The sequence below is a fragment of the Phyllobates terribilis genome, unplaced genomic scaffold, assembly GCF_046119375.1.
Source record: "Phyllobates terribilis strain yellow unplaced genomic scaffold, ASM4611937v1 Scaffold_4__5_contigs__length_816908805, whole genome shotgun sequence".
Taxonomy (NCBI): Eukaryota; Metazoa; Chordata; class Amphibia; order Anura; family Dendrobatidae; genus Phyllobates; species Phyllobates terribilis.
The window spans coordinates 474417661-474445060 of NW_027362764.1; the positions used below are offsets into that span (position 1 = coordinate 474417661).

A 27400-nucleotide genomic window follows, 5' to 3' on the forward strand; every position below is an offset into this window, starting at 1 on the left:
TGAGTACGTTCGGATATCAATGCAGCTAAAGGCAGACAAATAGACTGGGAAAAAACAGGGGTTTAGGAGCCAGTCAAACGCAATTTTTTTTTTTTAAATAAAAGTTTAGTTAAAGGAATCACTTAAAGCGAATGTGTCAGCATGTTTTTGCTATGTAACCTGAAGACAGCATGAGGTACGGGTTAAAACACAGATTTCAGGGATGCCTCTCTTTTCAAGCTCCGTTTTGTTTGCTTACAATGATGGTTTTAGCACCAGGAGCTTATTGACGGGACACAGCAGCATGTGCATGCTAGTCTGACACGCCCTCTCCTGTGACAAGCAGCTCACTGTCTGTGGACTTTGTACATACAGAGCCTGGTGTGGGCGGGGTTAGCTTTCTCAGCTCTCCTTCATTGTTAAATCTAAAAACTCTGCGCGAGAACGGCTGCACCCAGTAATCTAAGTGGTACATTGTTGGGTTCAGCTTCTCTTTGCCTACATTACTCTGCTCTCAGATGAACTGGACTCACAGATCATGCACATAAATCATTATTTATTGGGATCAATTAAAATTAAGTTTAAAAAATGCAAAAACGTCCCTCAAAAAAAGATGTGACCCCACCCAATGTAGTAAAAAACAAAAATGAAAGCAATGCAAAAAGAGGGGATGATCACCCTGTACTGACCACTATCCTGATCCCTACCTTTCAGCGGAGAGTAACATCCTCTTGAACTCAAAGGACGACCTGGCTCCTCGACGGCTTTCTCTGGATTTATTGAGTCCAATGTATTGTTTGGTTACAAGCTACATACATAGTTGTTTTTGTATTTTTGCAGAGCAATCTGTGTGACCTAGACTGCAATAAAGATTTACAACAAATAACGGAATTGTTGACGCATGTTGCATATCTCCCACACACTCAATTGATCAGTTTCTGCTATTATTATAGTTTTTTGCGGTGGTGTGATTCGTGTGCTGATTTGGTTTGATGTGGATCACTTTCCATTATTTAGTGTCTGGCTACTACTCATCCACCCTTCAATGTGGTTTTGTGTCCCCCATAACTTGTCATCTTGATAGGGTCTAACAGGAACCGTTGGGGAGAGCCGTCGAGAAGCGGGGATGCCATTTGTGTTTAAGAGGGTGTTAACCTCCGCTAGGGAGCAGGATAGTGATCGCTCCCTCTTACATTACCTCATTTGTGATTTTTTTTTACGACACTGGGTGGGGTCACATCTTTTTTGAAGGACTTTTTGCATTTCTTAAACCTAATTTTAATTGATACCAACAAATAATGATTTTGTGTGTAAGATCTGTGAGTCTAGTAATTATTACATACACACTTTATATTGAATCTCAGATGAACTGCTTACAGATTCCCTTTAAGTACAGCTCCAGGCTTTGTCTGTATCTTGAGGCAAATTATTGCAGATATTTCTGGACTGTAATAAGACAACGTTGGAGCAGCACTAGATGGCAACAATGTGAACCAAATTAAATTGTTCATAAAAGGCAACATCATTTTTTATCTAGACATCTAAAAAGATAATGTAAACAAATGTTAGATCTTTCATAAAGTTAACTCTTACCAGTCAGCAATACATCCTGTAATCAAGTATCCAAAAATCAAGCCCACAACCAGAGAGAACTTGGCTATATGAACTTTCCAGGAGTCGCCGCAAACCAGATCCCACTGTAAGACAAAAGCAGAAGCAGCATGGTGAGCGGGGCAGGGAGCATACGGCATCCTACACAGTGGTCTTATAACGGATAGGAGGGAACACACATGTTGTTGTTCAGGTTTTAGGTCTGTTTCATATGTCCCACATACTGTACAAAGGATAACATACAATACAGTTGGTGTGCGAGAGCCACTGGGATTAGGAAAGTGTTTCATGCCATACCGTGGGTGGCATCCAGAAGGGATATTAAGTGACCATAAAAGCTAGACACTCTCCCATAATTAAAGGGCAGGCTGAGCATGCTGCAATCCGGCCTGTGAACAAAGTACAATTCAGCCCAGGCAAGTCCATTGTGCTCCCGACGGCTACATCCATTCTGAGTCACAGCTCCCTATTGCTTTACAGTCACTTTGTAAGAAGAGCCAATTAATACCTGATGGTATACTAAATCCATGATGGCACAAATGGAAAATCCATGCATAAAGAATGACTTTTAGGATGATTATTAATATTGTAGAAGGAAAAAAAGTTGATAACATGAACCTATCCATTATCACGAATAGCAAAAGGAAGTGAACAACCATTATACAAAAATTCCAAATAAGCCTCCTTTCACACCAGGTCCAGCAGTACGGGCCTCCTTTCACACCAGGTCCAGCAGTACGGGCCTCCTTTCACACCAGGTCCAGCAGTACGGGCCTCCTTTCACACTACGTCCTGCAGTACGGGCCTCCTTTCACACTACGTCCAGCAGTACGGGCCTCCTTTCACACTACGTCCTGCAGTACGGGCCTCCTTTCACACTACGTCCTGCAGTACGGGCCTCCTTTCACACTACGTCCTGCAGTACGGGCCTCCTTTCACACTACGTCCTGCAGTACGGGCCTCCTTTCACACTACGTCCTGCAGTACGGGCCTCCTTTCACACTACGTCCTGCAGTACGGGCCTCCTTTCACACTACGTCCTGCAGTACGGGCCTCCTTTCACACTACGTCCTGCAGTACGGGCCTCCTTTCACACTACGTCCTGCAGTACGGGCCTCCTTTCACACTACGTCCTGCAGTACGGGCCTCCTTTCACACTACGTCCTGCAGTACGGGCCTCCTTTCACACTACGTCCTGCAGTACGGGCCTCCTTTCACACTACGTCCTGCAGTACGGGCCTCCTTTCACACTACGTCCTGCAGTACGGGCCTCCTTTCACACTACGTCCTGCAGTACGGGCCTCCTTTCACACTACGTCCTGCAGTACGGGCCTCCTTTCACACTACGTCCTGCAGTACGGGCCTCCTTTCACACTACGTCCTGCAGTACGGGCCTCCTTTCACACTACGTCCTGCAGTACGGGCCTCCTTTCACACTACGTCCTGCAGTACGGGCCTCCTTTCACACTACGTCCTGCAGTACGGGCCTCCTTTCACACTACGTCCTGCAGTACGGGCCTCCTTTCACACTACGTCCTGCAGTACGGGCCTCCTTTCACACTACGTCCTGCAGTACGGGCCTCCTTTCACACTACGTCCTGCAGTACGGGCCTCCTTTCACACTACGTCCTGCAGTACGGGCCTCCTTTCACACTACGTCCTGCAGTACGGGCCTCCTTTCACACTACGTCCTGCAGTACGGGCCTCCTTTCACACTACGTCCTGCAGTACGGGCCTCCTTTCACACTACGTCCTGCAGTACGGGCCTCCTTTCACACTACGTCCTGCAGTACGGGCCTCCTTTCACACTACGTCCTGCAGTACGGGCCTCCTTTCACACTACGTCCTGCAGTACGGGCCTCCTTTCACACTACGTCCTGCAGTACGGGCCTCCTTTCACACTACGTCCTGCAGTACGGGCCTCCTTTCACACTACGTCCTGCAGTACGGGCCTCCTTTCACACTACGTCCTGCAGTACGGGCCTCCTTTCACACTACGTCCTGCAGTACGGGCCTCCTTTCACACTACGTCCTGCAGTACGGGCCTCCTTTCACACTACGTCCTGCAGTACGGGCCTCCTTTCACACTACGTCCTGCAGTACGGGCCTCCTTTCACACTACGTCCTGCAGTACGGGCCTCCTTTCACACTACGTCCTGCAGTACGGGCCTCCTTTCACACTACGTCCTGCAGTACGGGCCTCCTTTCACACTACGTCCTGCAGTACGGGCCTCCTTTCACACTACGTCCTGCAGTACGGGCCTCCTTTCACACTACGTCCTGCAGTACGGGCCTCCTTTCACACTACGTCCTGCAGTACGGGCCTCCTTTCACACTACGTCCTGCAGTACGGGCCTCCTTTCACACTACGTCCTGCAGTACGGGCCTCCTTTCACACTACGTCCTGCAGTACGGGCCTCCTTTCACACTACGTCCTGCAGTACGGGCCTCCTTTCACACTACGTCCTGCAGTACGGGCCTCCTTTCACACTACGTCCTGCAGTACGGGCCTCCTTTCACACTACGTCCTGCAGTACGGGCCTCCTTTCACACTACGTCCTGCAGTACGGGCCTCCTTTCACACTACGTCCTGCAGTACGGGCCTCCTTTCACACTACGTCCTGCAGTACGGGCCTCCTTTCACACTACGTCCTGCAGTACGGGCCTCCTTTCACACTACGTCCTGCAGTACGGGCCTCCTTTCACACTACGTCCTGCAGTACGGGCCTCCTTTCACACTACGTCCTGCAGTACGGGCCTCCTTTCACACTACGTCCTGCAGTACGGGCCTCCTTTCACACTACGTCCTGCAGTACGGGCCTCCTTTCACACTACGTCCTGCAGTACGGGCCTCCTTTCAGACCAGGTCCCGCAGTACGGGCCTCCTTTCAGACCAGGTCCTGCAGTACGGGCCTCCTTTCACACCAGGTCCAGCAGTACGGGCCTCCTTTCACACCAGGTCCTGCAGTACGGGCCTCCTTTCACACCAGGTCCTGCAGTACGGGCCTCCTTTCACACCAGGTCCTGCAGTACGGGCCTCCTTTCACACCAGGTCCTGCAGTACGGGCCTCCTTTCACACCAGGTCCTGCAGTACGGGCCTCCTTTCACACCAGGTCCTGCAGTACGGGCCTCCTTTCACACCAGGTCCTGCAGTATGGGCCTCCTTTCACACCAGGTCCTGCAGTACGGGCCTCCTTTCACACTACGTCCTGCAGTACGGGCCTCCTTTCACACCAGGTCCTGCAGTACGGGCCTCCTTTCACCACATGTCCAGCAGTGTGGGCCTCCTTTCACACCATGTCTAGCAGTACGGACCTCCTTTCACACCACGTCCTGCAGTACGGGTCCCAGGTTTCCGTCAAGTGAATTTCCAGGAAAAACGTCAGATGTATGCAGTTAATGGTTACCACTGTCATATATGGCTTTACAATTTATTTTATTTTTTTAATCAGCTGCTGCCTTATGTTATTATAAATAGAAAAAAGGACACCCAACACATCCCGACCAGAAACAAAACAAAAGGACACCCTAAAACACAGGAAATAGAAATATTAATTTTCACCGGTTTAGATTCCTTCTTCCCTTTGTAAAATGAATGACACTTCGCTGTGATCGTGCACATTGGCCCTTTCAGCATTTAAACAATTTGGACATGCGATTAAATTGATTTTTTTTACAGCATTGTTCCAAATCAAGCTTAGGAAATGAACAGAAGATAGCACTCAATGTTTTCCTGATGGGCTGAGAGGGCCGTGAAATGACGTTCTAATGGGATGTGAACAGGTGCCACTAAAAGGCAATCACTGTCTACTTCATCCAGGCCATATGACGTTCACTAGAGAAGCCCAGATAGCTTTACGATGTAAGCAAACATTAGCTAGCACTGCTGAACACGGATATATGCACAATAACCGGACAACAAGCCATATGTAGGCATTATAAGTCATTATAAAGGTTGTGTCAAGATGATTCTTCAGGAGAGTGCCACTCCTCAACCTCTTGGCTTCCTGCTCGCTGGAGACCGTGCGCTCCTCAATGATTAGTTGTACTGCAGAGGTGGCCAGTAACCTAGGCAACGAGCAGTACACAATAGACTTAAAAATACCGCTATTCTCGAAAACAGAGAGGCTGTTTAATAAGAGGTAAATTGCAGAGTTGATTGATTTTACAAGCACTTTGCAATGTTACCCATTTATCAAAGCCAGAGCCTCATTGTGACCTGAAGTCACCTGCTAATTGCAGTAAAATCACTGTCTCGCAGCAGGTTTCTGAAATGCTAATGTGGAATATATATCAGTGAAATAGCTCTCTGCAGGAAAAAAAGTTATTTGCATACATCTTTCTTTCATAGGCAGCAATACCAGGCCTCTCCCTTGGTGGTATACACAATATGAAACAGTACCACTAGACTTGCAAAGAAAAGAAGGAAGGATGCTCAGATAAGGCAGGTTCTCTTTAAACAATAAATGGAGCCAGAGATACTATTTAACTGCAGATATATGGTAATCTGCAGGGAAATAGCATTAAAATAATGCCCACGTGAGGCAGTCCCTGGCATTTACCATGCAGATCGAGCAAAGTGACGAGACGCTGCTCACAGTATAGTGAGAGGGTGACTAACTGCTCCATGCATGCCCCTATGGCTGAAAGAGAGCGGCTACAGGGAGGATATAAGTACATTTTCTCCCTGTAGCCGCACTTCCAGTAAGGCACCCATGCATTATTTTAACGCTATTTACACGCAGATTTAGCCTATATCTATCTGCAGGTAAATGCATTTCTGAACTTGACAAGTCCTAGCCAAAATTTTCTGATACTTACGCTAAATATTTCCACTACTGAAACCTCAATAGCAATGATGCAGTTGTCACCTAGTATCTGAAATGTAAAAGGAGTGTGGATCATGTTATTCTGTTCAATTGTATTTGCAAATATGTCTGTACCAAATTTTGGAGGTTCATACACCAAACATTGTTTTTGTGATAAAAAGAGAGATTCCTTCTAACAAGCAGTTTGCATATTTTTATCACTTCTGAATTATTATAGGGTTATTCCTACAATGCAATTTTTTTTTTTTAGAAAGCACAGTATGTGCATGACTATTGTTAACAAACAGCATAAATGTACATAGTTTCTTTCTTGTACCTTTGTGTCTTTTTCATCTTCTTCTGCCCCTCTGCGCATCCAACTTAAGAGTAATACCACCCATTAAACTCTGATCTGCTAAAACTGCAATTTCCCAACAGCATACGGCTTCTCCTCAGTGCTGCAGGTCCCTCCCTCTCCTCTCCTGTGTGCTTCTTCATAGTGCCTGGGAGATGTTTTATTAGACAAGGTGATTAGGTGCAATTGCAGCTTGTATCAGTGGAATCTTTAGCATTTAATAGCCAAGCTGTGCTTACAAGCCGGCTATTAGATGTTTTATTAAACAGTCATTAGGCGTCTCTGAGCCTGCTTGACCAACAGCATTAGCATTACTGGAGGGCAGTATGCCTTGTACTTTAAGCATTAAAACCTTGGCTTATTACTTAAGTGCAGTTAAAAAAAAGAAACTTGCCATTTACCGTTACATGTATTTTTTTCTCCTTTTTTATCACACAAAACTGTAAACACTGAAATCAGTGGGGCTGACATTTGACATTTCTGCTTTTCAAAACTCTCACACAAAAACTAAGGACAATTTAATAAGAATAAAACTAAATTATTAATATATTAATATTTTTCAGGGCAGAGGAGTAGATGGCTGCTGAGGTTATCAATTGAGGGTGGTCACAATTTATGCATTAGAAATAATAAAAAAAAAAGCTCTTTAAAAAGTTTCTCTCCAATACTGTATTCGCTAAATATGATCTAAATAAATATAGTATACTATACAGTATAATCCTGCATAAAGGAAGCTTTTTTTCTTAAGATGAAGCTGAAATTGTAAGCAGTATTCATCATATTGGACTGGCAGCCACTACTTGGTAAGCGATGAGATGATAAAGCAGTATATTAATCTTTACATCAGATATAATAAAATGATGCCCGATTGATATTTAATGGTATAACATTGCCATTGATAAAACTACTCCGGCTTTGCCACTTCTTTGTAGATAGAAAGTTATAATGCTGTGAGATGCTTCCAAGAGGATTGGTCTTGAACAGTCAATATCCCATGTGAGGTATTATTAAATTACAAGACATTTTGTGATCTAGCTGTTAAGTATTTAACAAAGCCTGGTGTCAGACATTTCAGTAAATCCAGCGTAACCCAATTCTTCCATAAATGCCCCAATACCAATTAAAGTAGAGTCATCACCATAAATTAACATTTACTGGGATGGCTGAATTAGACAAGTCTTCCACTTCAGACGTATGGCATAAAGCTATACATTTTATTTTACTTATGAAAAATGGAGAACATAGAATTGGAGCTATTGATAAAAATTAGTTTATTTAATTCATTAAAAAAAATTATATTACACACACACACACATTATATATATATATATATATATGTATATGTATATGTGTGTGTGTGATAGAATTTTTTTAAATGAATTAAATAAACTAATTTTTATCAATAGTTCCAACTCTATGTTCTCCATTTTTCATAATGATTTAGAGAATTTTGCTATTACATGGAGCACTAGCCCCTAGACAAACTGGAACTGGAACCTTAATTATATATTTTATTTTACTTGTTTATATAGCGCCATTAATCCCATCACTCTTTACAGATGTCATCGCTGTCCCCATTGGGGCTCACAATCTGAATCCCCTATCAGTATGTCTTTGGCGTGTGGAAGGAAACAAGAGTTCCCATTGGAAACCTATGCAAACACGGGGTTAACATACAAACTCCTCGCAGATGATGTCCTTGGTGGCATTTGAAGCACAAAGTAACAATTCAACACAATCCGTGCATCATTGATTGCTGTGAACAAGGCCAAAACCATTTTTTTTTAGTCTTTTTAAAAAGTATATGATCGTAAAACCTCCTGATGTATACGGTATGTTAAACCGTGGTTGTGATGGGTGTCACCCATAGACTACAATAGTGTGTTTATATTCTAGGTTTGTCCGTTAGTGGCCACCATGTGAATGTGCACATTGCACTTATACTAACAGGTATGCTGGCTCACGTCCTTGGTTTTGCCTTAGTTTCTTGTACATCTGATGGAGGGGCTCATTCCCCTTTGGGCTGTGCATCTTGTCTGTATAGCTTTCCACAGGCAGGTGTAAAGCAGTCAGGTCTAGGTCCTGCTCTGCCCCTGTCTTTTGAAGCCTGCTGGCGCATAAGGCGAGAAAGGGACCATCCTGATTGGGTACACCTTGTCGTGGTAGGATGGCTTTTAAGTTTCTTTGATCCAACAAGTGTCAACTAAGTACCCTATATTATTCATATGTGTTACTACTAATTGTTTACTTACCGCAGGGTGTCTATTCATTATTTTTATTAGAGGTCGTGTTTGTTGGTTAGTGGCCAGTGTGAATATGGTTTTGCTACAATAGTATCTGTCCAATGGCACATCATGACCGTTTTTGATATATACATGAAAAGATAGGTCACCAATAAGTTGTTACAATGTCACCGCTAGGCTTAGTTCCCTACAAGAATCTTTGGTGCTATTTTTTACGTTGCATATTTTTCTTGCGCTATAAAATGCAGGGACTTACAGATTCAGCAAAGTGAATGGGATTTATAGAGATCTCATGCACACTGTGCTATTTCTAATCAGCGTAAACTGACCTGCGGTGCTTTTTTGGAATCCACAATATGTCAGTTTCTCTTGCAGTACATATGCATTTTATTAGAAGATTTTCATCAGACTTGAATGAGATGAAGAAAATACACATGTAAAAACCACATACACTGTGCCTTTCTGCAATGGAAACACACTAAAAAAAACATGTAACCTCATAGGATTGTGTCAATAAAGTTTTATCCCAGCCAAGTAAAAGGAAGGATCCAAAACAAAAAAGTTTTAATTTAAAACATGACATACTAAAAAGACAAAAATCGCAGTAGGAATAAACGTGATGATGCATGTATAAAAGGCTATGAAAACCGCAAAGAAATAACTCAAGTAACATAATTTAGGTAATTAGAGCAGAAATGTATCAGAAATATGAACAAAATATCTACTCATCATGGAAACTTATCCTTAGGTATCCATTTAAAACATACATGTCAAACTGTGGCCCGTGGGCCAAATCTGACCCACGGGGTGGTTTTATTTGGCCCATAACACCAGAACCACCACCCCTATGTGGGGCCATTATTCTGTATGGAGGACTAGGGGGGGGGGGGGCATTATACTGTATGGAGGACTATGGGGGGGGGGGCATTATACTGTATGGAGGACTATGTGGGGCCCATTATACTGTATGGAGGACTATGGGGGGCCCATTATACTGTATGGAGGACTATGGGGAGGCCCATTATACTGTATGGAGGACTATGGGGGGGGGGCCATTATACTGTATGGAGGACTATGGGGGGCCCATTATACTGTATGGAGGACTATGGGGGGGGCCATTATACTGTATGGAGGACTATGGGGGGGCCATTATACTGTATGGAGGACTATGGGGGGGCCCATTATACTGTATACTGGTTGGCCCGTGACTTTGTCCAAGTATTCATTTTGGCCCTCTGTGTGTTTGAGTTTGACATCCCTGATTTAAAGCATTCCATCATCCATTTGGCTACAATGACATCTGTTGAAAGCTTTTATCCTCTTAATATATTGCAGTCATCATATTATATAGCACTGTGTACTTACAATTGCTCATTTTGCCTTTCTACCCAGCTAATTCATCTATTTTCTCTGCTCTGTATAGAAACAGGAAGTATCTTGTCCCTGCAAAAATCATCCCCCTCTTCAACTCGTGACCCAGCTGCTCGGCTCATCCCCTTGCCAAAGACTATTGCAGTGACTTAAGACTCATGCAGGGAAAATTGACCTCCTGTTACTACATAGAGTTTAGAAGGATTCAACTAGTCAGTTTTTAATCACGTGAGGTCATAGACATAAAGGAAAAGAGAATAACTGGGCAGAAAGGCAAAATGAGCAATTTTAAGTACACAGTGCTATATAATATGATGACTGCAATATCTTAAGAGGATAAAAATTTGGATGGGAGGAGGAGTGCTTCTTTAAGGGATAAGTTCATTACAGATCTGTATAACACATGTCTGATGCCATACAGTGTCAGTCACTTAGATTTCAACCATATATGTTTAATGAATATGTTTTACTGGACTCCACATTTTGAATAACATAGCACATTACACTATTCAAATTTTTTTGGGGGCGGTATTCTGATGTACACTTCTTTGAGAAACCAAACCAGATTTATTGTGATAGATTTACAGTTCCACCATATATTTTGCATGCTGGCCATCGTCCTTGACAAGACCAACCTTATAAAAGACTACTTTTCAATGCAACACTGGGTGAGTGTCTCTGTATTTCTCCAGTCCTCACGGCCCCCACAATTGGTCATGTTTTGAGGATATCCATAGTATTGCAGAGGTGACGGAATCATTACCAAGGCATCACAAATTTCCACAGGTTCTTTCTATAGGATACCCTCAGATCCTGACCTGTTGGAGAGCCTTTAGGATTGGAGTTGAGAAACACTGATTTAAATAGTACGCCCTACATGCTAATGAGAAGCTAAACTGGTCCTGCATGCATGCTACAAAACATTTTTAACCTGTTGGTGCCGCCTATCTCAACCTGCTTCCAGTCAAGTAGGAGATTCTGGATCCCACAACAGTCAGTTCCTGACATCACACTATTCGTTCTACAAATCTTGCGCAGGCATGATGAATACCAGCTCCAAGGACATGCGCTGTGTGTACATTCCCAGCTTCATAGGTGCAATGCATACCTATGCAATGCTCTGGAAGCAGAGGTGAATCGTACTCTTCATACCCAGCTGCACTGTGCATGCCCTGATAGCCAGCAGTCACCTACGCAAGATATCAGGGTGAGATCAGAAACTGTTGGACCCATCAATCAGACCATGATGGACATGATTAGAGCCTCTGAAGCATAACAGTTTTGGGATTCAGCATCTCTCACTTGACTGGAAGCAAGTCATAATCATAGACAGTGATATCACAGTAAACATTTTGTAGCACAGCCAGATGAGAAGTTTAGCACTTCGTTAGCATGTCAAGAATACTATTTAAATGACTACGTTCTGGGAGAAGTTTAGGGGAAAACCCAACAAAAAAAACCCCAAAATGAGCAAATCGTAATAGTACATGTAAATAACATAGGGTACTTAGTTAACACTATTTTGATCAAAAATGTGTTAAAGCCATACTTACTTTTTTACTTACTACAGGGAATATGCCAATTTTTATTTTTTCTTGCATTTTGTCTGTGAAATGGCCACAGTGTAAACGTGCTCTTCCACATTGCATGTATACCAATTTATGCTCCGGCTCATTTCTTTAGTTTTACTGTAGTTTCTTGTACTTTGTACACACAGTGGCGTGGCTCCCCTTTTGGGGTTAGGCATTTAATCTATATAGTTCCCCCCGGGCAGATGTCTGAACAGTCAGGCCTGTGTCCAGCTCGGCCCTCATCTATATTGGAGGTCGGTTGACACGGTGAGGTATTACTAGTGACAGGATTAGGACCATCCAGGTTGGGTACACCTTGTCGCAGTGGGATGGCTTTTATGCTTTTTTGATAAAAACAGTGTTAGTCAAGTACTCTTATTTACATGTACTATTTACTATAGGGTATATGCTCACTTAGGTTTTTTTTCTTAGGTTTTGTCTGTGAAAAGGCTTCAGTGTGAACGTACTCTTACACATTGCACATAAGCCAATTTATGCTCCGGCTCATTTCTTTGGTTTTGAGAAGTTTAGGGGGCTAAATTAAACGACAGGCTCCTTTTAAGAATTTTAAATAATAAATCTGCTTAACAAACTCTTTGCAATACAAAGAGGTCAATATCTTTGAGAGTTCTAGGTAGAGCAGAAGACTGGACACAGAGTAAAACCACAAAAGCCAAACCCTTTTCTTTTTCCTCCCTGCTGATTCTAACTCCATTACAAAGTATGGGTATGTTGCGTAGATGTAAACAACGCATGGACCTTTTTCCGCACGTATTTCTGCAGCGTGCATGACATTTTGGGATCATATTTGGCAGTGAATAGTAACAATACCATGCAGCCAGAATAAGGCAGTGTACTCCCCTATAAAGTAAGACTGCGAAAGCAATTATTCTCAGAGAATTCCCTTGTGGCATTCTACATGTGTGTAAGTAAAGAAACAAACTGGGTAATATCACAAACGCAAAGTTGGTTTGACACAAAATAAAAATCTGAGAAAAACTAAAATATATACACTACTTGTATTTGTTTTAGTTATAACTACACCACTGGGATTTACTAAAAGGATCACTAACGCTAGAAATAAATATCTGTAATTCTAAAAGCAAAAGAAGAAAAAATATACAAAGAAATTAGTTTTTTTACTTAACCGCAAAGTGTAATAAATTTGTGAATTCTTGATTAGACTAGTGCATCTTCATGAACTGCAATGATCGTATATCTTTATCCTGGTACAATATTATCCATGTGCAATATGATAATGCAAATCATCATCCATGATCAACCTCCACAGATGGCACAACAGGAGTCCACTCACTTCTCTGCAGCTTTTGCCACCCCCACTGAAACAGGATGTCATGGGGCCAAACTCCTCTGGGGCTGTCACTAAGCACAGCTTCGGTCACCACTGTCCATTGATGAAATCCTGTGTCAGGGGGGTGATGAAGAAACTACAGGTTATGTCCCCGCCACCCGCACATTCACTCACAGCCACCACAGTCTCTGCTTCTCTTCCACACTTTTTCCTGAAACAAATTGTCATGGGGGTGCGGTGATAGAAGCAGTGTGAGTGATAGCAGTGCTGCCCCACAGCTTCTATCATTGCCCTGAAACGAACTGTCATCAGGGAATGGCACTGCTGTCATTCACACTGACTATCACTGCCCCTTGATTATGATTCATTTGTGCACAAGATTCCTTAAAATCTCATACACAGTGGTGTGACGGTAATATGCAAGTTTTCTGTCCAGATTTTCCATGGCATATGCACCATGTAGAATTGACCCCTAAGTGTGCAAATGGGCAAAATTTGTCATCTAATGGATTAAACTGACCGGATAAAGTTAATCTCCAATCCAGGCCATTACAATGTATATTACAGAAACAAAGTGGTGATTGATATTACTACATCATTCAAAAGGAAATGACCAAACTAAAACGTATCAATTGTATATATTTTCTGAATAGTTTTTATCTACAGTAAAACTCCATAACACCACCAAGAGAATGAGCCAGATACTGGAATAGGGAATCTTCTAAGATTTTTTATTTTTTTTTTCCTGTTTCTATTTTAGTGTTCAAAGCTTTCTATTTCACTGTTTTATGGCCTCTTTGTTTAACCCTAGAACGCATGACCATAAAAATGGGTATTTTCAAAAAAGAGTTGTTATACCGAAAATGCCTGTAACATAAAAATAAATGAACAACTGGAAATGACAAACAACTATATTTCTGAGGAATACCTAGAGTTTCAAAATTCTAACTAAAGTAATCTTGCAGAAAATAGAAAACAATTAACAGGGCGGGCCTGCTAGGCCCCAGGTATGCGTTCCAGGGTTAATATTGGGTGTTTACCCTGCATAATATTGCCTGCTCTGGCCTTGTGCTAATTGACTCAGTATGACCAACTGGTGCTGGATTCTAGTAGATATATTCAGCTCTGGCTCTCTGGCTCGGGATAGCACGCGTGCTGGGTCACACGTGCAATAGATTTTAAGTGCAATAGTTAAAAGTGCAGTTATACAATGGCAGTTGGACAGGGCAGGAGACAGGTAAGGTGCATAAGATATTCATACAAACATGCTTCTCGGTCAGTCATACTGCATTATGCATTAGTCTTATCAATCTGCTTTTTATTTGTTATCACTTCTGCTTTCTCACAACTCGCCCGCCCTTTAACACATTCTGTGCACTCTCTCCATATCCACCCCTCCCTTCTCCCCTCTCCCATGTATAACTCTGAGGCTCTACTGACATTCCTCACCCACTGCAAACCATCCTCTACCTCCACACAGCACTCAAAACGTTCATACAAATCATTGCACCACCTGCTCTTTCTCCTTTTACTAGTCGCAGGCGACATCTCCTCCAACCCTGGGCCCCCCTCCACTAGCATACATTACTCTCCTCCAGCTGCATATAGAAACCCTGCTAATCTTATTAACGTTCAGTGCATGCCCTCTCCTATCGATTTCCATTGTGCTCTCTGGAACGCACGGTCTGTGTGTAACAAACTAACTTATATCCACGATTTTTTCCTCTCTAACCTTCTGGCTATCACAGAAACCTGGATTCAGCAGCCAGACACCACCGCTGCTGCTGCTCTCTTGTTTGGTGGGCTGAAATTCTCACATACCGCCAGACCTGGCAACAGACAGGGTGGAGGTGTTTGTCTGCTCCTTTCCTCACAATGTGCTTTCCAGGTCATCCCCCCAGTTCCCTCACTTATGTTTCCTTCCTTTGAAGTCCACACCATCAGACTCTTAAAAACCCTTCTCCCTGCGAGTGGCGGTTGTGTATCGCCCTCTAGCTCCTCCCACCAGTTCTTGGATCACTTTGCCACCCACCTGGCTTCCTCACTTTCTATCCTGTGACATCCCCATCGATGATCCCCTCTCCCAATCTGCCTCTCATCTACTTTCTCTAACCTCTTCGTTCCGTCTCTCACAGTTTACTAATTCTCCTACCCATGAAGACGGGAATACTCTGGACCTGTTTTTTTCCAGTCTCTGCTCGCTGGATGACTTTACCAACTCCCCTCTCCCGCTCTCGGACCACAACCTTCTTTCCTTCTCTGTCAAGAATTGTCTCCTCACCCGGGACACCCCCACTTACCATACTTATAGGAATACACGTACCATTAATACCCAGCAGCTTATGGACAATCTCCACACATCTTTAGCCCCCCATTTCCTCCTTCTCCTGTCCAGACATAGCATTGTCACACTACAATAATACACTGAAGAGCGCCCTTGATGAAGCAGCTCCTTCTACAAGCAGAAAGACCCGACACAGACAACGGCAGCCCTGGCACACGATGCAAACACGTTTTCTTCAACGTTGCTCAAGGTGTGCTGGGCATCAGTGGAGAAAATCTCTTTTAGCAGAGGATTTCATCCACTATAAATTCATGCTCAAAACCTATAACGCTGCCCTTCATCTGGCCAAACAATCCTACTTCACCACCCTCATCACTTCAATGTCCAACAATCCAAAACAACTTTTCGAAACCTTAAACTCCCTCCTGAAACCTAAAGCCCCCACCACCAACCTCAGCAGGGAGGATCTGGCCACTTATTTCTTTTAAAAAATCAACCACATCCAAAAGGACATCTCAGCCCAATCTCCTCAGTGCCTGGATCCCCTTTCCTGCCGCACTTCAAGCTCACTTGCCATCTTTGAGCCTGTTACAGAAGAAGTTACACAGCTCCTTGCTTTTTCTCGGCCTACAACCTGCAACAGTGACCCCATTCCTTCACATCTCCTGCAGTCCCTCTCACTGGTGGTCACCACTCACCTGACTAAAATATTTAACCTCTCTCTTTCTTCAGGTATCTTTCCCTCCTCATTTAAACAGGTCATCATAACCCCTTTACTTAAAAAGCCATCCCTGGCCCAGAACTGCACTACTAACTACAGACCTGTCTCTAACCTTCCTTTCATCTCTAAACTCCTGGAACGCTTGGTCCACTCCCGTCTAATCCGCTATCTCTCAGATAACTCTCTCCTCGACCCTCTACAATTTGGTTTCCGCTCCTTATACTCCACTGAAACTGCCCTCACTAAAGTCTATAATGATCTACTAACAGCCAAATCCAAAGGTCACTGCTCCCTGCTCATTCTCCTGGATCGCTCTGCAGCATTTGACACTGTGGATCACCAGCTCCTCCTCACTATGCTCCGCTCTATAGGCCTCAAGGAAACCGTTCTCTCCTGGTTCTCCTCCTACCTCTCTGACCGCTCCTTCACTATCTTTTGCCGGCTCCTCTTCCCCTCCTCATCCCCTTACTATCGGGGTTCCGCAGGGCTGAGTCCTAGGCCCCCTCCTCTTTTCTCTATACACTGCCCCTATTGGACAAACAATCAGCAGATTTGGGTTCCAGTATCATCTCTATGCTGACGACACCCAATTATACACTTCTTCCCCTGACATCACCCCTACCCTAATACAAAATACCAAGGATTGTTTGTCTGCTGTCTCTAACATCATGTCCTCCCTCTATCTTAAACTGAATCTCTCCAAAACTGAACTTCTTGCGTTTCCCCCCTCTACTAACCTAACTCTATCTAACATCGAAATTACCTTGGAGGGTTCAACCATAACTCCCAAGCAGCACGCCCACTGCCTTGCGGTCATATTCGACACTAACCTTTCTTTTACTCCCTATATCCAATCACTCACTCGCTTTTGTCACCTGCATCTTAAAAACATCTCCAGAATCCGATCTTTTCTCACTTTTGAAACTGCTAAAACTCTTACTGTCGCTCTTATTCACTCTCGTCTGGACTACTGCAACTCTCTTCTGATAGGTCTCCCTCTTACCAAAATTTCCCCTCTCCAATCCGTCCTGAATGTGGCAGCCAGGGTCGTATTTCTGTCCAGCCGCTTCACCGATGCCTCCACCTTGTGCCAGTCATTACACTGGTTACCCATTCGCTACAGGGTCCAATATAAACTCATTGCTCTCACCCACAAAGCTCTCCACAGTTCTGCACCACCTTATATCTCCTCTCTCATCTCAGTCTATCATCCTACACGTGCCCTCTGTTCCACAAATGACCTAAGACTAACATTCCCCATAATCCGAACCTCGCACCTCCGTCTCCAAGACTTCTCTTGCGCTGCGCCAGTTCTCTGGAATGCTCTACCCCAGATGATCCGACTGATGCCTAGCCCCGATGTCTTCAAGCGCGCTTCAAAAACCCATCTCTTTAAACAAGCCTACCACCTCAAATACCCAGTAAACTAACTGTCCCCTGTTCCCTCCTAAATACTATTCAGAATCTGCTCCCTACTGTTCATCGGTCTCTACACCCTCCATGCACACGATAACTGCACTCGATACTTTATTATTGCACTTGAACATACAGACTGATGACCGGATCATACAGCTTTATATGATAATCCCGACTTATTATAATTGCCTGACCTGAAATAACAAGCACTTTTCACCTATTGTGTCCCCCCTTTTCCTTGTAGATTGTAAGCTTGAGAGCAGGGACCTCACTCCTGATGTAACTGTTTAAACCAGGGGTCTCAAACTCGGCTGGGTATATGGGCCGCACACGGAAAAAAATTTGGGGGGCCGCATTCTTTGCAGGACAAAGCGACATTTTTAGTGATACCATTTTTTTTTCTATACACTTTTTGAACATTTTTGCCGTTTTATTTTTTATAGCTTAGGGCGTTATGGATGTGGCGATAATAAAACAGGCAAAATATTTTTTCATGCTTTATTTTGAAGTTTTTCTGCCAAAATCTTGTAGTAATGTGCCCCACCCTGGTCTGCATCTTGTAATGTCCCCCCCCCCCCATCTTTGTCCCCATCTTGTCGTAATATTCCATACTGGGCCCCATATTGTTGTAATGTCCCCAGCCTGGTCCCCATCTTGAAGGACTGTCCCCAGCCTGGTCCCCATCTTGAAGGACTGTCCCCAGCCTGGTCCCCATCTTGAAGGACTGTCCCCAGCCTGGTCCCCATCTTGAAGGACTGTCCCCAGCCTGGTCCCCATCTTGAAGGACTGTCCCCAGCCTGGTCCCCATCTTGAAGGACTGTCCCCAGCCTGGTCCCCATCTTGAAGGACTGTCCCCAGCCTGGTCCCCATCTTGAAGGACTGTCCCCAGCCTGGTCCCCATCTTGAAGGACTGTCCCCAGCCTGGTCCCCATCTTGAAGGACTGTCCCCAGCCTGGTCCCCATCTTGAAGGACTGTCCCCAGCCTGGTCCCCATCTTGAAGGACTGTCCCCAGCCTGGTCCCCATCTTGAAGGACTGTCCCCAGCCTGGTCCCCATCTTGAAGGACTGTCCCCAGCCTGGTCCCCATCTTGAAGGACTGTCCCCAGCCTGGTCCCCATCTTGAAGGACTGTCCCCAGCCTGGTCCCCATCTTGAAGGACTGTCCCCAGCCTGGTCCCCATCTTGAAGGACTGTCCCCAGCCTGGTCCCCATCTTGAAGGACTGTCCCCAGCCTGGTCCCCATCTTGAAGGACTGTCCCCAGCCTGGTCCCCATCTTGAAGGACTGTCCCCAGCCTGGTCCCCATCTTGAAGGACTGTCCCCAGCCTGGTCCCCATCTTGAAGGACTGTCCCCAGCCTGGTCCCCATCTTGAAGGACTGTCCCCAGCCTGGTCCCCATCTTGAAGGACTGTCCCCAGCCTGGTCCCCATCTTGAAGGACTGTCCCCAGCCTGGTCCCCATCTTGAAGGACTGTCCCCAGCCTGGTCCCCATCTTGAAGGACTGTCCCCAGCCTGGTCCCCATCTTGAAGGACTGTCCCCAGCCTGGTCCCCATCTTGAAGGACTGTCCCCAGCCTGGTCCCCATCTTGAAGGACTGTCCCCAGCCTGGTCCCCATCTTGAAGGACTGTCCCCAGCCTGGTCCCCATCTTGAAGGACTGTCCCCAGCCTGGTCCCCATCTTGAAGGACTGTCCCCAGCCTGGTCCCCATCTTGAAGGACTGTCCCCAGCCTGGTCCCCATCTTGAAGGACTGTCCCCAGCCTGGTCCCCATCTTGAAGGACTGTCCCCAGCCTGGTCCCCATCTTGAAGGACTGTCCCCAGCCTGGTCCCCATCTTGAAGGACTGTCCCCAGCCTGGTCCCCATCTTGAAGGACTGTCCCCAGCCTGGTCCCCATCTTGAAGGACTGTCCCCAGCCTGGTCCCCATCTTGAAGGACTGTCCCCAGCCTGGTCCCCATCTTGAAGGACTGTCTCTTGTGCCGTTCTACACATACAAGAGAAAAAAAAAAAAGATTCTTCTCACTTGTCCTCCGTTCCCTCTGCGTCCTTTCTGCACCTGTGGCCCGCAGGCACCGTAGACCCCGATCGTGGCCCGGTCCAGGAACTGCCGGCAGCTGCGCTTCAGTTCAGTGTATTGCCGCGCAGAGACCGGCTCTCTGCACAGCAATACCAGTGGCAGCCGCCAGCCTATCAGAGGCCAGCAGCTGACATCTGCGCATGTCAGTGACGTCATACGCTGCTGCGCTGGGACGCAGATGTCAGCTGCTGGCCTCTGATAGGCCGGCGGCTGACAATGGTATTGCTGTGCAGAGAGTCGGTCTCTGCGCGGCAATACACTGAACTGAAGCGCAGCTGCCGGTAGCTCCTGGACCGGGCCGCGATCGGGGTCTATGGTGCCTGCGGGCCGCATGAAGCAGCCTGAAGGCCGAGGGCCGCGTGCTTGAGACCCCTGGTTTAAACTGTCTTACCTTGTATTGAATTTATTGTCTGTACATGTCCCCGCTTAATTGTAAAGTGCTGCGGAATATGTTGGCGCTATATAAATAAAAATTATTATTATTATTATTATTATATGACATAGTTTTAATGTTCAACCTATATGTAGGATAATTACAATCTCCTCCAAAAGGATTAAAATGTTGTTCCCCATTATTAACTACTATTTTAAATACACATACAATATCATAAATCACCAAAACTAGAGTTCTGTGTTACCCACCATAACATGCGGCTATTCATTTCACCTTGGGGGGCTTTGTGGTTCAATACTGCTGCTTGTTTATTCCACTCACTGCAGCTCCTCAACATTTTTTATCGTTCTTCAATTCTTCAGTTTATTTTCAGCTTTAGGCCATTAATTGAGGATTTGTAAAACTAAATGTAAAAAGATAGAAATTGCCCTTGGAGCAATTTGCCTACTCATTGTTTTGCATGATCAATATTTATCAAGAATAAGTAGTATGGCGCCCCAAGGGTTTCTTATCCTATAGGAGCTATAATACCATGCAAGAGAACAGCACTGGTAGAATAAAAGGATTTTCCACTTTCACAAACGTGGTACCCAAACAATAGTATAGTTGTAAAACACCAAACACAGATCTTCTTGGATCCAGTACCTGCTTTCTGCCACTACTCCAGCGTCTGTGCATTTGCTGCAGTGCTGAATTCACGACTACAGTGACCGCTGCAGCCAATCATGGAGCTCAGTAGTTCTGCTGATTTAGACGGCAAGTCTTCTTGTACAGGTACACTGTCTGGTATGCAAACGCACCTGAACAACGGGATCTTGTCTGGCAAGTGGGCTCACACAAGTTGATCAAAATGTGCACTAAGAACCTCAAACCGAACCTTAAGTATAGCAAATATAGCAGCAAAGCAAATTTAAAATAAAAATATGACATGCTTATATAAATCTTAGCATCCCCATAGAGCTGCTGAATCAATGCTCATGCTTGTTTGGTTTTGCATTGCAGCAGCAGACAGTTTGCTTTTGTATTGTAGCCACATGTGTAAAGGTGAATAATGAGCAATGTTTTGCTGCAATCGTCATATTGTCCAAGTTTCTAACGTGGAACATTCCTGACAGTGTCAGACTGTCACATCCTACTGACAATGCCCAGCTGTTAACTCATTCACACATTTCCAAGGCCAATAACAGAGGGGTGGCATAAAGTAGAAAAGATTGTCCAGGATTGTTTGCATTTATGGGGAATTCAAGTATTTGCTAAAACAAGAGAGGACAGATCCTCTTTAAAAGGGAACCTGTCATGTAGCCAAATGTTATTAACCTGCAGATTAATAGCATTACAGTGCTGTCCAGCGCGGTTACTGGTAGAAAATAACATTTATTGCTCTCAGTAGCCACTATCTTTAGGCGTACTCAGAGCGGCTATAGCCACAGCTCACAACATTGTGAACAGTGGCGGTAAGCACTTCCCAGCACTATAAGAGCTTGCTCTGCACAGATGCGCTACAGAGCGAGTTGTCCATCAAAGTACCAAGGACATGTCACAGCCACCACTCACTGTGTAGTCATCGATGATGTAGCAGCTCCGGACACACCTCTGTGACCGAAAGCTGGCGGCTCCCAGAAGAAATGAAGTTAAATTCCTCCTGGTAACTGGACTTCAGTAAAGCAGCCAGACAGAAACCTTAATAAAGAGGCTGTCCACTACCTCTTCTCAATCCCTATGTTTCCCACTTAGTAAAACAATAAGGGTGCAGTCAGACAGCCGTATTACTAGCGCGAGGATCGCAATCCTCAGACTGGCCATTGGCTCTCCTGATCTTAGTGTGACAGCATGTGTTTTTATGCAACGGTCATGCTCAGGTCAGGAAAGCTGATGGCCAGTCCGAGGATTGCGATGGGATGCAATGCTATACCATCACAAGTAATACGACCATCTGACTGCGCCCTGATATTTACCTTTGGTGCCGGCGCCATTCCAGTGGTGTCATGACTGGCTGTCACTGGGCTCACATGACATTGTTGTGTCAAGCGATCCCTGAGGCTGTGCTGGCCTCAGTCTCCTCTCCTCCAGAATTAATTGACATTATTTTACTGGGGGGGGGGGGGGGGCAAAGGGATTGAGAAGGGGTTGACGAGTAGTGGAAAACCCATTTAACCATCAGATTAATACCATATCTGGAGGCTAATAGCGTTTGGGGACATGACAAATTCCCTTTAACTGCATAGCAGGACTGGGACTAAATCTCATTATCTAAAATGTTTTGTCACATTTTTTCAGCAGGAACCCATACCTTACACTGTCTCTACAAAATGGTCCAGGCATGATAAGCCATGTAGACTGCCTCATTTCGAGGGCCTTCACCCAATCCCAGCGAGCTGCGACATAATTACAGGAACATTCTTTTTCTCAGTGGTGAGCTCTGTTTCTCATTAAATGCCCGGCTGAACACTTTCTAAACATAAAATCCTTCTATAAACGGGCTGCGTCTTATGAAAGGCTGCACGCTTTCACAGAGTAACCACTTCACAATTTATTAACAGATCATTTCCATACGAGATGAAAAAGTCAGAAATGGGAAATAAAACTGTAAAAGCAAGCCAAATCTTCAGCTATCCTTACACAGAATGAGTTGCATCCGATGCACTTTATTGCTTATTTGAAGAAGAATTTCCTGGAATATAACATTCCTTACCACATAGATCGGCTTCTACACCTGAAGAGTTAAACCTCCCGTGATCATGGAAGCGCTCTGTTCCTAGGCTTGCTAGGCAAGAAGGATTAACAAAAAGAATTACCCGACATACAGCGTGTATGCTCAAGGACGGATCCTCCTAACGTCATATATATAATATATATATGACATGCATATTAATTTCTCCCAAGGCTGTGTGTGAGAAACACTGAAAAGAGACCAATGCGCACACAAAGGGCTGCGGGGACATTCCACTGACACTATAGCCTTAGAGGATATTCCTTCATTTACTAGTCTGACTCATATGGACAGTACAGACCAAAAGTTTGGACACACCTAATCATTTAAAAAATTTTCTGTATTTTCATGACTATGAACATTGTACATTCACACTGAAGGCATCAAAACTATGAATTAACACATGGGGAATTATATACTTAACAAAAAAGTGTGAAACAACTGAAAATATGTCTTATATTCTAGGTTCTTCAAAGTAGCCACCTTTTGCTTTGATGACTGCTTTGCACACTCTTGGCATTCTCTTGATGAGCTTCAAGAGGTAGTCACCGGAAATGGTTTTCACTTCACAGGTGTGCCCTGTCAGGTTTAATAAGTGGGATTTCTTGCCTTATAAATGGGGTTGGGACCATCAGTTGTGTTGTGCAGAAGTCTGGTGGATACACAGCTGATAGTCCTACTGAATAGACTGTTAGAATTTGTATTATGACCAGAAAAAAGCAGCTAAGTAAAGAAAAACGAGTGGCCATCATTACGTTAAGAAATGAAGGTCAGTCAGTCCGAAAAATTGGGCAAACTTTGAAAGTGTCTCCAAGTGCAGTTGCAAAAACCATCAGGCGCTACAAAGAAACTGGCTCACATGAGGACTGCCCCAGGAAAGGAAGACCAAGAGTCACCTCTGCTTCTGAGGATAAGTTTATCCGAGTCACCAGCAGCTCAGATTAGAGACCAGGTCAATGCCACACAAAGTTCTAACAGCAGACACATCTCTTCAACAACTGTTAAGAGGAGACTTTGTGCAGCAGGCCTTCATGGTAAAATAGCTGCCAGGAAACCACTGCTAAGGACAGGCAACAAGCAGAAGAGACTTGTTTGGGCTAAAGAACACAAGGAATGGACATTAGACCAGTGGAAATCTGTGCTTTGGTCTGATGAGTCCAAATTTGAGATCTTTGGTTCCAACCACCGTGTCTTTGTGCGACGCAGAAAAGGTGAATGGATGGACTCTACATGCCTGGTTCCCACCGTGAAGCATGGTAGGAGGAGGTGTGATGGTGTGGGGGTGCTTTGCTGGTGACACTGTTGGGGATTTATTCAAAATTGAAGGCATACTGAACCAGCATGGCTGCCACAGCATCTTGCAGCAGCATGCTATTCCTTCCGGTTTGCGTTTAGTTGGACCATCATTTATTTTTCCACAGGCAATGACCCCAAACACACCTCCAGGCTGTGTAACGGCTATTTGACCAAGAAAAAGAGTGATGGGGTGCTACACCAGATGACCTGGCCTCCACAGTCACCAGACCTGAACCCAATCGAGATGGTTTGGGGTGACATGGACCGCCGAGTGAAGGCAAAAGGGCCAACAAGTGCTAAACATCTCTGGGAACTCCTTCAAGATTGTTGGAAAACCATTTCCGGTGACTACCTCTTGAAGCGCATCAAGAGAATGCCAAGAGTGTGCAAAGCAGTCATCAAAGCAAAAGGTGGCTACTTTGAAGAACCTAGAATATAAGACATATTTTCAGTTGTTTCACACTTTTTTGTTAAGTATATAATTCCACATGTGTTAATTCATAGTTTTGATGCCTTCAGTGTGAATGTACAATTTTCATAGTCATGAAAATACAGAAATATCTTTACATGAGGTGTGTCCAAACTTTTGGTCTGTACTGTATATATTATATATACTATGCTGAGGGTTTTATGAGTAACCTGTACACATTCGCTAGGATACCTACAATGTTATTCATAAAAAAATAAAATAAATTTTTGGCTTATGATATAATGGAAGTGAACATAGTAAACAGTGCAAACTATCAAAATTAAGCTATAGATGGGGCAGATTTATCAACGATCACTGCACAAAATTTGTTAAAAGGTGCACACCATCTAATAAATTTGCTGCAATTTTAGCCTGTCCTAAAGTAAGAAAATTAAATCTACATCTGAGATGAACAGGTACAGATTTGTGCCAATATGTGCAATGGTTCTGTTGTTCACCACATCCCTTTGTTGTACTTCATGTCCACTTCTTCAATGATTGGCAAGCATGATACAAAAAAACAAAAATTTGGGGACTATTTGCAAATTTTTGAGACATAAGTTATGTCAAAAGCTGATATAATATGCTTTATAAATGTGGGCCAATATACCAAATTCAAGTGGTTTGATATATTGGCATCACTAGCATGGCGTGTGCTCTTCCCTTTTCTGTATGGCTGTTGTACACAATTCCCAGTAAATAGCATGTACAGGATTTACACCTCTCCTCACCTGGACCCTACCAGCAGAACTTGGCAAGTTTGCAATCATGATACGTATAGTAGAAGTAATATAACCCTAATCACAAACATAAAAGTGCACTGAAGCACTAATTCAAGCAAACAATCAACTATATAACCAAAAGAACTGCTCTGAATAATCAATAGATAACCCCGAAAGGATTAACAGACTATTTACTTTATTGTAAGGACATCAATATGACAAAAGAAGATAAAAGAAACATCAACAGGACTATAAAATAGAAGGCAGAGAAGCATGAACTATACATGGTCATGTAGCAGCAATATAATGAGTAAATATATTCATATATGAAGTGCACAGAAGGACAAGTATTTAACGATAGGAATTATAATTGCCAAAAGTGAATGATCACTCCCTGAGGAAGCTTGTGTGAAACGCGCGTTGGAGTGTGGGGCGGTGGCATCTCCACTATGAATCCGGGTCAGTAATTTCTTTTGACTTATTTTTTAATCATCCACATTTGTGGCTTTGATGTTTATCATGATCACTCCTCAGAGAGTGATCATTCACTTTTGGCAATTATAATTCCTATCTTTATATACGAATATATTTACTCGTTATATTACTGATACATGACCATGTATGGTTCATGGGGTTTATGCTCCCCCACCTCCCCTTTTTTAACATTGTGGTTTTTTAAGTATTGTCCTGTTGATGTTTCTTTTAACTTGTTTGGTCATATTGGTGTCCTTACAATGAAGTTTGCAAACATGCCTCTCCGATATCAATGAAAAAAAAACCTAACTGCACAAAATGTGTTATTTTTCTTGCATAAAATGTCATCCAGTTTCAATGGCATATTGAACATTTCTGCTTGCTGTAAATGGTTGGCTAGCCTATCCGCCAATATTACAGAGAAACTCTGTAACCAACTATAGCTGTAAATGCCGAGCAGCGGCTGCCGAAAGTAACCAATAAGTCTCCATATACTGTATCTGGAAGGCAACAACAGAAGGAGCAATACAAGTGCATGTAGATGGGGATAGGTAAATGAGCTATAACAAAAGGGGTTTTCAGTTCTTCTGATGACTAAGACCTAATCCTCATTTCTAAAAAAAAAATTATAGGTTTCATCTAGTTCTTACGGCCAGTGAATACACAACAGAATAAACAAGAAATACCGGTAAGACTGTAGTTTTCGTTGACCCGGCATATGAGGGTCTGACTCAGCATTTATAGCAATCCAAAAAAACCGAAATCACGGATTACTAGTCCTCATTGGCAAGATACGCTGGCAGGACATGTAGGTGAAGTCATGAGGTGTATGCTCCGGGTGTTCCTTTATGGAGATGATTACTTGAAAGTCACATACGGCAAATCTGAGCTGAATTCAGGAGTTCCAGTAATCTGTCTTCAGCTTTCCCATAATAAGATGACGACTAGAACAGACACGTGTAATTGACCTTACTGCAAGTGCTTGCTGGCTCGGGTGGAAACATTTAACATAAAACAATAGGTTATTTTCTGAAGACAGATTCCCTTTAAAATGTGTTCTCTCAAACCATTTTAATGCCAAAACCCTGAAAGATTTAGAAACCAAATTTTTATCCAGCATGGTAATACGGTAAAAATGCAGCCCTAGTATAATTTGGTCTGTTTTCAAAGATCTTTTTCTGGTTTATGTTGCATCAGCATCATTACCATTATTATCAGGGTTTCTTAAAAAAATAAAAACAGTTTTTCCACCATATGGATGTGAAAGGGAATCTGTCACCAGGCATTTGCTATGTAATCTGAGCACAGAATAATGTGGGGACAAAAACCCTGATTCCAGTGATGTGTCACTTACTGATCTGCTTGGTGGCATTTTGATAAAATCACTTTTATCTGCTGCAGATCTAGCAGTTCTCTGAATGTTGAGCTCTGTGTAACCCCGCCACACCACTGAATGGCAGCTGTCTACATAGTCAGAAAGCTGCTCATCAGTGGTGAGGGAGGGGTTACGCAGAGCAGAATGACTACATGGCACAAGGCAACTAATCCTTTAGTGATAATCTCTCTTAAAAATAGTGATTTTATTGAAA

The 27400-nt window shown here is 43.9% G+C and overlaps 1 protein-coding gene across 2 annotated transcripts in view; it reads right to left on the bottom strand.

Annotated features, from left to right (window-relative positions):
- SLC22A23 (solute carrier family 22 member 23) overlaps window positions 1-27400 on the bottom strand; it is a 122109-nt gene that overhangs the window by 72720 nt on the left and 21989 nt on the right. Inside the window, exons 1-2 of one of the 2 annotated variants that reach the window (XM_073678705.1) lie at window positions 22833-22851; window positions 1573-1676 (exon numbers count right to left, since the gene is read on the bottom strand). Coding sequence is in view for 1 of the 2 variants with exons in the window: in XM_073678704.1 (XP_073534805.1) it covers window positions 1573-1676 (104 nt within the window). In the remaining variant the exon portion in view is untranslated. Of the gene's footprint in view, window positions 1-1572; window positions 1677-22832; window positions 22852-27400 lie in introns of those variants that run through there. The other variant, XM_073678704.1, reaches the window with a different exon arrangement.